At 37.8% G+C, this 13,281-nt stretch overlaps 1 protein-coding gene across 2 annotated transcripts in view; it reads right to left on the reverse strand.

Annotated features, from left to right (window-relative positions):
* The window catches only part of LOC131072217 (vacuolar protein sorting-associated protein 52 A), a 159,606-nt gene that overhangs the window by 119,613 nt on the left and 26,712 nt on the right, over positions 1 to 13,281 (reverse strand). For both annotated transcript variants that reach the window (XM_058008311.2, XM_058008312.2), the window contains exon 4: positions 5,975 to 6,070. In XM_058008311.2, coding sequence (XP_057864294.2) covers positions 5,975 to 6,070 — 96 coding nt within the window. The remainder of the gene's footprint in view (positions 1 to 5,974; positions 6,071 to 13,281) is intronic.

Raw genomic sequence — 13,281 nt, forward strand, 5'->3', positions numbered from 1 at the left:
ATAGGCCCGACTACAAGTGAAGCTTATTTTCTTTTTAAATGTTGAGTCCATGTACATAAAATCAGGCCTTTAACATCCGACTACAAGTGTGTTTTGCAAGTGATAAAGTGTTATGTTTCTTGCTTGTATCGGACTTCTCAAAACCCGATACTTTTCCTTTTCAAATTCTACGTTTTCTTGGAGATTGTCTTCAAGACATTGTTGCGTATCAGGAGTATTCTTCCTCAAGTTTCTTATTTGAGCTTGCCGTTGGGGTTTGGAATCATTTTTCAATGCTCCTTGTGAAGTTGCATTTCAGTTTTGGGCGATTTCCAAGCTGATTTTTCCTTCATTTTCAAGTATGGCTTCTCATATGCTCGTGTTTTCTTTTGGCACTTTCTTGTCGATTGGTGTTAATGTTTTCCTTAATGTGATTTCATGTGTTCTTTCCCTCTTCCGGCAAGTGCTTATATTTTTGCATGATTGGCAACTCGTTCCTCCATTTCAAGTCTTGTGCATAGCCATTGTAGTAAATTGCGCATTTGTGTTCAGACTTCCGTAACCCGAATGAGAATTTGTATCTTCTTTGCAAGCTCTTGCATACGGATGAATCTTCGCAACCCACATTCAAACTCATCTTGCACTCCGTTTCCTCCATTGCAAGACTTGTTCACTTGCAATCGAGTCCTAGAGACCCAATTTCAAGTGCAAATGTTAAATTTTTCCCCATTACGCCTTGCATGCTTGTAATGGGGTCTCTGGGACCCGATTGCAAGTTCAACATCATACTTCCCAAGCTTGCTTATTTGCATTCGGGTTTCCAAGACCCGATTGCAAGCAAAAGTTTTAAGCTCTTTTCTACAAATTCAAAAAGTTCATTCCAACAAAAAATGCTTAGTCTACTAGAGGAATAACAACCAATCATGCTGGAGTAAGTGTTGAGATCCCACGCAGATTGCTAGAATTCAAAATATGGTAATAAGTTTTGCTTCATAATTAAAACAATGCCTCTATCTTTACACAACACTCGCATAACCCTGTCTAATCATAACTCCACGATCTCCTATATGCTCTATCTATAGCAATTCATTCAATACTGAAATCATAAAAGAAGTATTAAAATTAGACCACCATATTAGAATAAACAATCGACGATGATGTCACTCAGAAGTAGACAAGCTGCAAGTGAAGTGGACAAGTAGCCAGCTCAAGCTAACAGCCAAGAAGCTCGAACACACAACCAAGTAGCTCAACTAGACAAGTAAGTAGCTCAACCAAGTAGGCAAGTAGCTCAACCAAGCAGGCAAGTAGGTCAATCAAGTAGCCAATTAGCTCAAGCAGACAACTAGTTAGGTCGTTTCAATTCTCTATTACTTTGAGTAATCGTCCAAGAAATGTGTAACCTTAAATGTCATCCTTTGACATCAATGACAAAGTGTTCAACATGTCAGACCTAACGAGGTGACTTACTAAAAATAGATGCTCCCTCCAAGAATTTATGAGAACACATTGAAAGTCGAAAATGACATCTAAAAGCGTCAAATAACTCCTCCAAACTAACTAAGCTCATAGGTAACATCAAACAACCCCTTTGATCAAGCTGACATGCACCCAAAGGTCAATGCCAACTACAATGCAAGAGACCCCAAGAGAGGGAAATTACTATCCTCCCTTACCAAAGATTGTTTTTCCTCAAGCAATGCAATCACAATACAAAAAACACCAAACTAAACTGGACTACCAACCAATGTGATCCTTGGGTCCCAAGTCAATCTTAGAAAAAGTACCATCATGAAGACACTACGCCACTCCAACCATTACTGTAAAAAAAATTGTGCCATAATTACACTCTCCTCTCCTAGAACCCCAAAAAGTAACCACCATCAAACAAAAGTTGAAACATTGGTAAGGGCTGAAATCTAAACCATGAAACAACTCCTACTAAAGCAACCCAGTAAGGTCCATAACTGCAATCCCACAACCAAACACAATTCTAGGCAATAGAAAGAAAAGTTTGCTCAACCCAATACCATAATCCTCAACATATCTCCTCGCGATGTTATGCAGAGGCACAACTGCAAATGTGACGACCTCCAATCTTCTTGCTAGAAGTAAAGCAATCCTTTGCACGAATTCAACAAACTCGTCATGATAACACCGCATGGATCTAACATGCCTCCTTCAAGCTATTTTGATACAACAATGAAGACTTGTGAAAAATCTCACTATTCCAACTCCACGAGTCTCTAAATGATGAACCAAAGCATGTGGATGTTTGCTGTCCTGAATGAATTCAAGGATAAACTTCCAAATTCACATCACCAACCTTCACAAGATGAACTCTCTAATTTTGGAAGGTTTGAAGAAACCAATTCACTGTTGTTCAAAACTGAAATCAGCGAAAGTATAATCTGATTTTAGTGCTCTACCAATAAGCATGAGAGGTGAGCATTGTGTTGCACAAAGACAACACAATGTCCAATTGAAAACCTTTACTTCCTTGACAAAGAAAAAAGTGTCAACTCTATTGAATGAGAGCAAACCAAAATGTGAGATGACTGACCCGCAACCAAATAGCAAGCTCAAGAGTGAAAATTGAATACATTCTTTGCCAAGGAACACTTCCAAGAGTGACCATTCGTTCATTGCTCCAATCCCTACTTGAAATCTCTCTCCAATCCATTTGAAGATGAGCAAAAGGATTCACAAAATGGTTGGTAAGGAAAGGAACGGCATTTTAATTCTGAAATTTTAATCCTTATGCCTTCAAGAAACATTCATATCATTCCCTATAAGCTCCATCAATCCTTGTTAAGGAACCCAAGCATGGATACCCAACCAAGAATGATCTCCATCATAACTCCAAGTGCCATCCAAAAACTTGAATTTCCTCATCTAGTTAGGAATGATGATGCCTCCTAGTATCATGTCACTCCAATTGCAATCTTCTACTGCCTCCTCATTTGCACATTTCATATCTAGTGGTCTCCCAAGAGGGTAACCAGTCACCTCATAACAAGAACTTAGATCAACACCAAGCTGAAAACCACACTCCAGCTCAAGTATCAATCTTCTCACAGATCCCATACCTTGCCATTTTAACCAACTGTGATGCTGCAACTAGGACAATTCCATTATCCAACTCAAAAAGTAGATTGTCATAAGTCATATCAACACCCATCTCAAACAATGGGTTATCAGCAAACACCACAAATTGATTCTTCCAATCATCTTCATGCAAGGAAAGTGAACTGCTATTATGATGCGTGTAGAAATCAAAAATTAGTTCCATACCTTACAACAGTATCTCCATGGTTCTCAAATCTCCTGTGCCTCTCCCTTATCATCTTTAACAGTAAGTTGTGGATCCAAGTCAACAAGGTCACTAGGGCTTTGCTCAAAATCAACACCATGCAATAATTTTTTAGATTTGTGTTCAAGTTCATCAAACCTTTCAAAAACAGCTTCCTCAATGCCATCCTCAATGCATAACTCCTGACAAGGATAAAGAATAGCATTATAATCAAAAGGAAATTCATCCCAATATGGATCCTCATTATAATTAGGTGCCAACACACCCGTATCCTAAGTGATAAAGGGCTGATTGCTTTGTTCAGAAACAAGGTGTTCACTGCACTCCTCAAGAGTGGTTGTCTCTCTGAACAAATCTCTCTCCAAGTCAAATAGACCGAAACTATCATGGTCACTTGTAACATCCCCTACTAAGTTTAGGCCTGTTATAACAGTAATTAATTTATTTCAATATAGACTTAAACTAAATTGTTTAGGAGACAACTCTATTCTCAGCTCTTTCCTTAACATAAATCAAATCTGTGATATTCCATAGTTTAAAATAATTTATCAATTATTAATGAATAAATTGTCAATCCACCATACTAGACAATTAATTCTATCATATTAGATAATTAATTTTATCATCCATAATTCTTAATGCAACGTTCAATCCTTGTTACTATTGTTACTACAGTTTTGAGGAAGAAGGAGATGACTATGTTGCCAAGCACTTAGACACCAAACTCAATAGGCTCCCTCAAAGTTTACGGATCTAAGCCCTTACCCTATCTTGGGACTATGCCCTCAAAGTTTACGGGACACTGATCCTTACCCTACCTTGGGAATCATACTATTGGCTGGATTGCCCCTCTTGGAAACAACTCAATCCCATCTTCTTAAATACTGACAGTAGTAGCAAGAATGAATAGTACATACATATTATCATTAATGTTTATTTAATAGTTCTTTCTGATTTTACAATCTAATATTATTATTTTTTCTGATCAAGAATATATATATATATCATAAGTTACAGCAGAATTCTCAGAAAGAAACATTAACAATATAATAACTATTATCAGCATACTGTTGGCAGCCAGATATAAATCGCTGACATCCACTGCCTCAGGCTTTCCTCTTTCCTATATTTTGATGCCTTCAAACTCCATTTCTAATCTTTATTCATATCCTTACTTCTAAGAACATGCCTTTTCAGATTGAAGAGACATATCTTTCTCTTTGTTGATTGTTGTTAGTCACAATAATAATTGCATCTTAATATAATTCCTAATGCAAATCACACCATTTTAAGGAAGACAATATTCTTATTTTCCTTTAGGAATCGCACCATTTTAAGGAAGACAATATTCTTATTTTCCTTTAGGAATCGCACCATTTTAAGGAAGACAATATTCTTATTTTCTTTTAGGAATCGCACCATTTGGAGAGTATCTAAAGTCAAATCATATGATCTTCCTAATTGCATCTTTTGGAAATGCACACTGGTCAGCATATAGACCACGTCCTTTCACTTAATAATTCGATGCTTCTCTAATTAGTGCTCTTAATAAATAACTACTTTTAACATACTGCTGTATATTTTATACTTCTTTCATGAATCGATCATAGCATTAACTTGTTTGCCACCTTCTATATTTGGTCATACTAAGTCACTGTTCTGATCATAGTCAGCTGTAATTATTATGTTATATCATCTAAATTTACAAGATAGTAATTTGCATTTGAGGTTGTTAACCCAAATCTGACGGGGGCATGGCATCACTCCTCTCCAAAGGCTCTGTTTGGACATCCAGCCAGTATCCATCTGGACTAACATAACTGGTAATATCTGACCTCGAACCCAAGGCTACTGTTTTCCTTCATACACAAACACATAAAAAGTAACTATATGCATGTCTAATGAATCATCCTGGGGCTCATCAACTGTTACTGATTTAGCAAACTCCAAATCAGCATATTATTTAAGTGGTACCCGTAAGTGCTTGCATTAGTCTATTTTTGTCTACTATATCTACTAAAATTACTTCTACGTTTGATCAAACCATTTAAGGGTTGAATGTTCTCTTTTACTGGCTGATTACAGTTGTTTAATAGTTGATATAAATCATCTCAGAGGAGTTTGCTGTTGTTAAAGTCAGGAAAATGTAGATTTCATACCTATCCGTTTACATTGTACAACTAGATGTTAAATTTGAAGTCTAGATCGCTATGCCACTGAGACATAATTCATGCATTTTATTTTCAATTATTGCATAAAATTAGCTAGTGTCCCAACCACTGTATGCTCCCATTTTGCCCACATTGGATCTAGGTAATCAAAAGCGTGAAGAGTTTATGCATTTTGTCAAACATTTGTAAAAATTCATAAAAAATTAACTGACGAAATTACACAAGTTTACCTCATTAATATATATTATATTTTAGTGTGACATGATTCTACTTGAGAAAGTTCACTTGTATATGAAGACAAACTCTTAAAAGCATTTCCTTGACAGGATGAATTACACATCTTTTGTTTCCCCGCCATGATGCTTGTATAATGTATGTATCTTCTCTATATATATTGTCTACTCAGTAGAGTAGGTCCTATCTTCTCTGCTTGTATAACTGTTTGGGTATCTAAGATCCAGCATCAACAAGTAACAATGTTGACTGACAAAATCAAGAAAATAAGTCATACCTGAATGGATTCCAACTCTACTTGACGTAAATTCTCCTCCACACCCTTTGTATACTCACGTAACTCAGTGCCCTTGGCCAGTATATTTGCAACAACCTAAAAATATTTTTTGATGGAAAAGGGAAAAACTTTTAATAACAAGAAACAAACAAACATAAATTTCAATGCAAACTAATGTGCAAAAGTAACTAGGAACACGTACAAATATATAGACACAACATATCAGACAATGATTGGACAGGGTTATTTCCATATTTGAATTAATTCTATTTTGTTTCTGTATGTAAGGATGATTCAGAATTAATTCTATTTGTTTCTGTATGGTATCACCTTGCATGTGTCATGCCATGTAGTTTTGCATTGAGACAGTACTACTACATTTCTGCAAGTAAATGCAAATGCTCGTAACATGTTTCATGTTTGTTATTGGAGAAAAAATAGTCATTGATTCTGATAATTGAATCTCACCATTGCACAAAATCGTTTGTATAACAGTATAAAATTCAGAAGTCTGTCAAAAATATTGTCTGTTCAAATCAAATTTTATAGTATTGTCCATAGTTTTATAGCTTAGCAGCCCAAAACTTGGACTGAAATTCAAGACTTGGAAAAACTCAGCATATTAAATTTGAGTACATATGTAGGAAAATCATTAAAATCTCTCAAATCTACAGAGATGGACAAAAAATGGAAAACTAAAGCTTCTCTACTATCTGGTTAGTATCTAACAAGTACTTGCTCTCTGAGTTTCTAGTGAGTAAATCACCAAGCACTTTTGGCTTGCGAGTATTCAAGTTTTCAAACTATGCTTTTGTCTGTCATATAACTTGGTAATACTAATTTTGCAAGACACAAGAAATTATAAACAAACACAACTGAAATTTGCAATAAGTTCCCTTCATAAAGATATGACATAAACCTTGGCTAGAAACTTTGTAACGTCCCCATTTTGTAATAGAGTTTAATAGTAAATATTAATAATAAAATTAGCATTTAAAAGAATAAAAATAAAATTGAAATGAAAATATAAAAGAATATAATTAAATATAATTAAAAATTTACTTAAGTTAATGAATGGACAAAAGACATGAAATGATAAGTTGTGACTCTCCCAAAAATGAGGCATAAAAGGGGAGAAGAAAGCCTCATTTGAGATGGGATAATTTGGGAATCAGAAATGCAGATCTGATTTAATAAGAAGTGCAGAGCTGATTGTGAAAGGTTGTGTCCCTTTCAAAGGACAGAAATAATGAGGATTAGGGGTAATCAGATTGATTGTGGTTGTTCCTCCTCCTTCCATTTGTGCTCTTATTACTTCATTCGAAATGTTGAACTGTCTCAGGGTTGAAGATAGATTGGATGGTGCATCCAACTTCACGTCATGGAGATTCCGAATCATGCTTGCATTAAATGGAAGTGATCTTGCAGACTTTGTGGAGAGATCTTCCATTGAACCTAAGGCAGAAGAAGAAAAGACTTCATGGAGGAAGAAAGATTTTCAAGCTCAGAGAATGCTGGTTGACTCCGTGAAGGATCATATTGTACCTATCATCTCCAAGTTGAAGACTGCCAACGAAATGTTCAAGACATTGGAAGAGATGTATGAAATCAACAACACCATCCATGCCCTAGCTTTGAAGCAGCAGCTTCATCACATCAAGATGATGAAAGGTGAATCCGTCATAGCATACTTCATGAGGATTTCTGATTTGAGAGATCAGCTCTCATCCATTGGGAATGGTTGTTGATGACAGTGACTTGACCATGCTTGCCCTCAATGGTCTTTCAGCATCTTGGGAGTCTTACATTCAAGGAATCAGTGCAAGACCAAATCTTCCCAAGTTCAATCGTTTGAGAGCAGATTGCATACAAGAAGAGTCACGATTGATAGCAAGAGGAATTGAGCGTGATCACTATGATGTAAACAATCAAGTACTTGCTTCGCATATGGTTAAAGGCAAAGGAAGGAAGTGGGATAGAGACAGAGATTCAAATGCTGTCCCTAAGAAAGGAAGAAGGACTTATCTCACATCCAGTGCTTTAAGTGTGACGAGTATGGTCATTTTGCCCGAGATTGCAAATTCAAGTCCACTCCTCTTGCTTCCTCTGCAGAAATTGGCATAGGGACATCTCAGGAGAAGCAAAGGTCAAATGAAGACTTCCTTTTCTAAAAGAAGGAAATGTTAGAGGGAGTTTGACATCATTAGCTTCAGAGGGAGCTTGTCAAGCTCAGAGGGAGCCAGTTTCTTTCAGCTTCAGAGGAAGCCTCATCTTTTGTGTAATAGTTTTTTCGTTCCACCCTCTGCGAGTAGGTATGGTGGATCCACCCTCTGCGAGTAGGCATGGTGGTGATGCATTCTTCTCTGGGAGAAGTTTGAGGTGAAAGCCCCCGTTTCACCCTCTGCGAGTAGGCATGGTGGACCCACCCTCTGCGAGTAGGTATGGTGGGCATCATTGAAGAAATTCCACCCTCTGCGAGTAGGTATGGTGGGCATCATTGAAGAAATTCCACCCTCTGCGAGTAGGCATGGTGGTCCCACCCTCTGCGAGTAGGTATGGTGGGTATCATGGAAGAAATTCCACGCTCTGCGAGTAGGCATGGTGGTCCCACCCTCTGCGAGTAGGTATGGTGGGTTCATGGAAGAAATTCCATGATGAGTTCTTTCATCCATGGGAGTAGCCATGGTGGTAGCCACTTTTGAGACTTGATTATTCATAGAATCCTCTCTAGCTAAGAGGGAGTGTTGAAATGGTTAGCTAGTTCGGATCATATTTTAATGTTGCCTTGTGGCAATTAAAATATTATCTTAAGGTTAAGCGATTTATGTTTATAGGGATGGGCCCAAATGTAACGTATGGATTAAGCAATTTATGTTTATAGGGCTGGGCCCAAATGTAACGTGTGGTTAAGCATTTCATAGGGCTGGGCCCCAAACAGGAAACATGTCACAAGTTGCAAGTTATGTAGGCCCCAAATTGGGCGCCAAAGTGCAAAGTGAAATATGAAAAATAAAGGAAATTGGCTAAGGCCGACTTAGAAGACTTGAACATGAATCTTGTATATAAACAAGATTCATTCTACACAACAAATATCCTTATGAAGTGCGATCAGTCTTATGCAAGAACAGTCAGCGAATCTGGCATGTTAGAGAGCAAATCCATTGGACAACTTGCTGGGCAAGGTAGTGCGCTATACTTCAGTAATCTCCCTCTTCAATTGATGTCAATATTTTGCTCTCTATGAAGACACACTACAGCTGCATATGCTAGGTTCTGTCTGCCCTAGATTGGCAACCAAATCAGATAAGTAATCTGATTCATGTAATCTGCTTATAATTAAGAATCTGATCTGAATCTTTCATGCTGGGTTTTTCCTCCAAGAGGGAGGTTTTCCCAGGGTACCTGTGTCTTGTGTTGTGTGTAATTATTATTATTTCTGATTATTCTCAATCTGTTTATAACTTAAGTAACTAGGTTAACATCTGATTACCTAAAATCAACACAATATATGTCACCATTATAATAATAAGCTCTAGTAGCACTGGAGTCTAGAACTATTTTTCTCCCTATACTATTGAAGAGTCAAAAAAGGAAGAAATGCCATTACCTAGCAAGCTGCCATAATCATCAGACCTAGTCATGCTCTTTAAGTGACATAAACCATAACTCGGTAACAATCAGACCTCTTGTGGAAAGCTCAAGGACACTATAGTACTCTCCATGCTTAATAGACTAAAGCTTTGATTGTCACCATGATATAGCTATGAGTAAAACTAATTTACATACAAATATAAATACAAAAAAATCTACTTGATTATTGTGCTTGCAAGTGGGTAAATAGACAGAGCCCTAATGATTGGCACCTAAAGGTACTGAACCCTAAAACCTATGATAACAAGTTAATCCATTCAAAGATAGGTATAGGCAGAATATATGGTCCTTACAGAACATTTGTGACCAACAAACAATCATTCTGCTGTTAAATTTTAGTGATCAAATTAAATGGAAATAATTCAAACACAAATGCACAAAGTTTACCTTGGGAAAACCATCCTCTTGAAGGTGAAAAACCCAGCAATGATGTTTCTTATTGTATTTATCAATTTACAAGATGTCTTTACAATGAATTTGCTTCACTCCTTGAAGCTAACATCAAACAATTAATGAATACTTCAATCTACCATTCACAAAGTGTGAGAATATATGTACGATCTGCTGTGTATGAGAAGTGCAGTCCACTTGCTGTTTATGCAACTGCTGAGTGAAGATACACTAAGATATGATCTGCAGAAGATGAATATATCACTGCTTAAGGATGAACACAATCTGCTTGCTGTGTGGGAGATTCGAACTGCTAAAGAATATCGCTATGATGTCGAAGTAGAATACGATCTGCTTTTATGATAATTTCCGATTGCCAAAGGAGATAGAGTGCACCAATCTATATACCCAACCATATCATGATCAAGCAACACGACTTATACCAAAAGTCGGTTTCTTACCAATCAACACGTCTTATTTATTAGTCATTGGTTATATTATTATTAACCCGACTTTTCACAAAAGATGGCGGGTTTATATTTAGTGGTAATTTCAAATACAAAGAATTCGGTAAGAGCATATAAATATTAAATCGATACATATAACTCAATTTCACAAAATGTCTAAGGCCGGAAGGCCAATTGGACATTTAGTTTTGCTCTGTCGGCTCAGAAGGATACTGACCGATGCTATAAACATCAACACTCTCTCTTAGCTAGGGAGGTATACTTCTTGAGATCCAAGTTGTGTAGTCATATTCACCATGGCTACTTCCAGAGGGTGAGTACACACAAATGTTAAGTCATGCAATCTCTCACATGACATTCACCATACCTACTTGTAGAGGATGAAACAAGGGCTGGAACCTCAAACTTCTCTCATAGAGAAGAATGCACAACAAGGGCCGATACCTCAAACTTCTCTCACAGAGAAGAATGCTCAACAAGGGTTGATGCCTCAAACTTCTCTCACGGAGAAGAATGCTCAACAAGGGTTGATACCTCAAACTTCTCTCACAGAGAAGAATGCATGAGAAGGGCTTGCACCTCAAACTTCTCTCACGGAGAAGAATGCATTATAATACATATCAAGTAATCACTGATGTTGAGACTCCCTCTTAGCAAGGGCTTCATTTTCCACAATTCCAAGCTTGTCTCAAAAATGCACAAATTTCACTTTCGCAAGAGGCTTGGTGAAAATGTCAGCCGTTTGTTCCTCAATACAAATGTATCTCAACTGAACAGCATTCCTTTGTACCATATCTCTGATATAGTGGTACTGAATCTCTACATGATTCGTTCTGTCATGAAATACTGGATTGACTGAAAGCTTCACACAGCTTTGGTTATCACAATGTATGGTAGTAGGCTCCAATGATTGTCCGAACAATCCTACAAGGAGCTTACGAAGCCACACTGCTTCGCGAGTTGCCACACATGCTGCAATGTATTCTGCCTCTGCAGTGCTCAGAGCTACAGAAGACTGCTTCCTGCTACACCAGGAAATCATAGCAGATCCCAAGCTAAAGGAGCAACCAGAAGTGCTCTTCCGATCAATAACACTCCCTGCCCAATCAGAATCAGAATATCCTTCAAGTATCAGGTCCACACTGGAAGAGTATTTCAAGCCATATCCAACTGTGCCACGCAAGTATCTCAAGATATGCTTGACTACAACTAAATGTATCTATCTAGGTTCACTCATGAACTGGCTAAGTGCACTCACTGCATAGCAAATATCTAGTCTAGTGTTAACTAGATACATCAAGGACCCAATCAATTGCCTGTACAAAGTAGAGTCCACAAGATCCGAATTCATTGCAGCTTCCCTCAATTTCTTCAAGTTAGTTTCCATTGGTGTGAACGTAGATTTACAATCTGTCATTCCAAATCTCTTCAAGATATCGATGGTGTATTTTCCTTGACTTAGGATAATCTCATTGGGTCTTTGCCAAACTTCCAATCCTAGAAAGAAGTGCATGAGTCCTAAGTCCTTCATCTCGAATTCGGAAGTCAACTCCTTACATCTATCAATGAGATGATCTTCTCCGGTAACAAATAGGTCATCAACATAAAGTACCAAGATCAACATATCACCATTGAATACCTTGAAGCAAAGGTTTGGATCAGCATCATTCTTGCAGAAACCCAAACGTACTAAGTAACTGTCAATTCTTTCATACCAAGCCCGAGGAGCCTGTTTAAGACCATATAGGGCCTTCTTCAATCTACACACATGAGACTCTTTCCCATGAATCATGAACCCCTCAGGTTGCTCAATGTAGACTTCTTCTTCAATCACACCATTGAGAAAGGCAGTCTTCACATCCATCTGATGCAACTTCCATCCCTTAGCTGTTGCAATGGCAATGATGGTTCTAATGGAAGTATAGTGAGCAACAATAGCAAATGTTTCCTCGTAGTCTATTCCTTCTTGTTGAGAGAAGCCACGAGCCACAAATCTAGCCTTGTACTTTTCAATGCTGCATGTTTTATCTTGTACAACCACTTGGAAGATACAACAGACTTCCCTTTTGGTCTAGGCACAATATCCCACACATTGTTCTTGAGGATGGATTGATGCTCCTCATCCATTGCATCTTTCCAAACTTGTTGTTTTGCGGCTTCCTCTACACTAGAAGGTTCAAACTCAATAAGATTACACATTAATGCAACATAACCAGAAAATATTTGTGGTCTTTTGCTTTCTTTGAATGTGCCTCTAGGAGCGGCAAACTGTTTTGCTTCCTGCATAGTGTTTCACGCCCAAAGAGGTCTCTTTCGAGACACAACAATATCTCTAGGCCCATCAGTGGGATCCACAGGTTCAATTGGGTCATTACTCATATCAGGTTTTGTAGTCTCCCTCTGAATCTCAGGAGCATGATCAACATCCATGTCTTGAGAGGTCTCATCATCTATCTCCATGCATGAGCCCTTTGATTTCTTGAATGCAACATCTTCCTCAAATGTGACATCCCTGCTAACTTCTATTTGCTTCTAACCAGGAATGTAAATATGGTAGGCTTTGGAGTTTTCACTGTAGCCCACAAATATTCCTCTCTTGCCAAAAGGTTCCAACTTGGATCTCTTGTCCTTGGGAATATGAACATACACAGGACAACCAAATATTCTCAGGTAGCTGATATCAGGCTTGATACCTGAAAAGGCTTCTTCAGGAGTCATATTTTGTAATATCCGATGAGGACACCTATTCTGAACATACACTGCTATTCTAGAGGCTTCTGCCCATAAAAAAGTCTGAAG

This window comes from Cryptomeria japonica, chromosome 6 (genome assembly GCF_030272615.1).
Source record: "Cryptomeria japonica chromosome 6, Sugi_1.0, whole genome shotgun sequence".
Taxonomy (NCBI): Eukaryota; Viridiplantae; Streptophyta; class Pinopsida; order Cupressales; family Cupressaceae; genus Cryptomeria; species Cryptomeria japonica.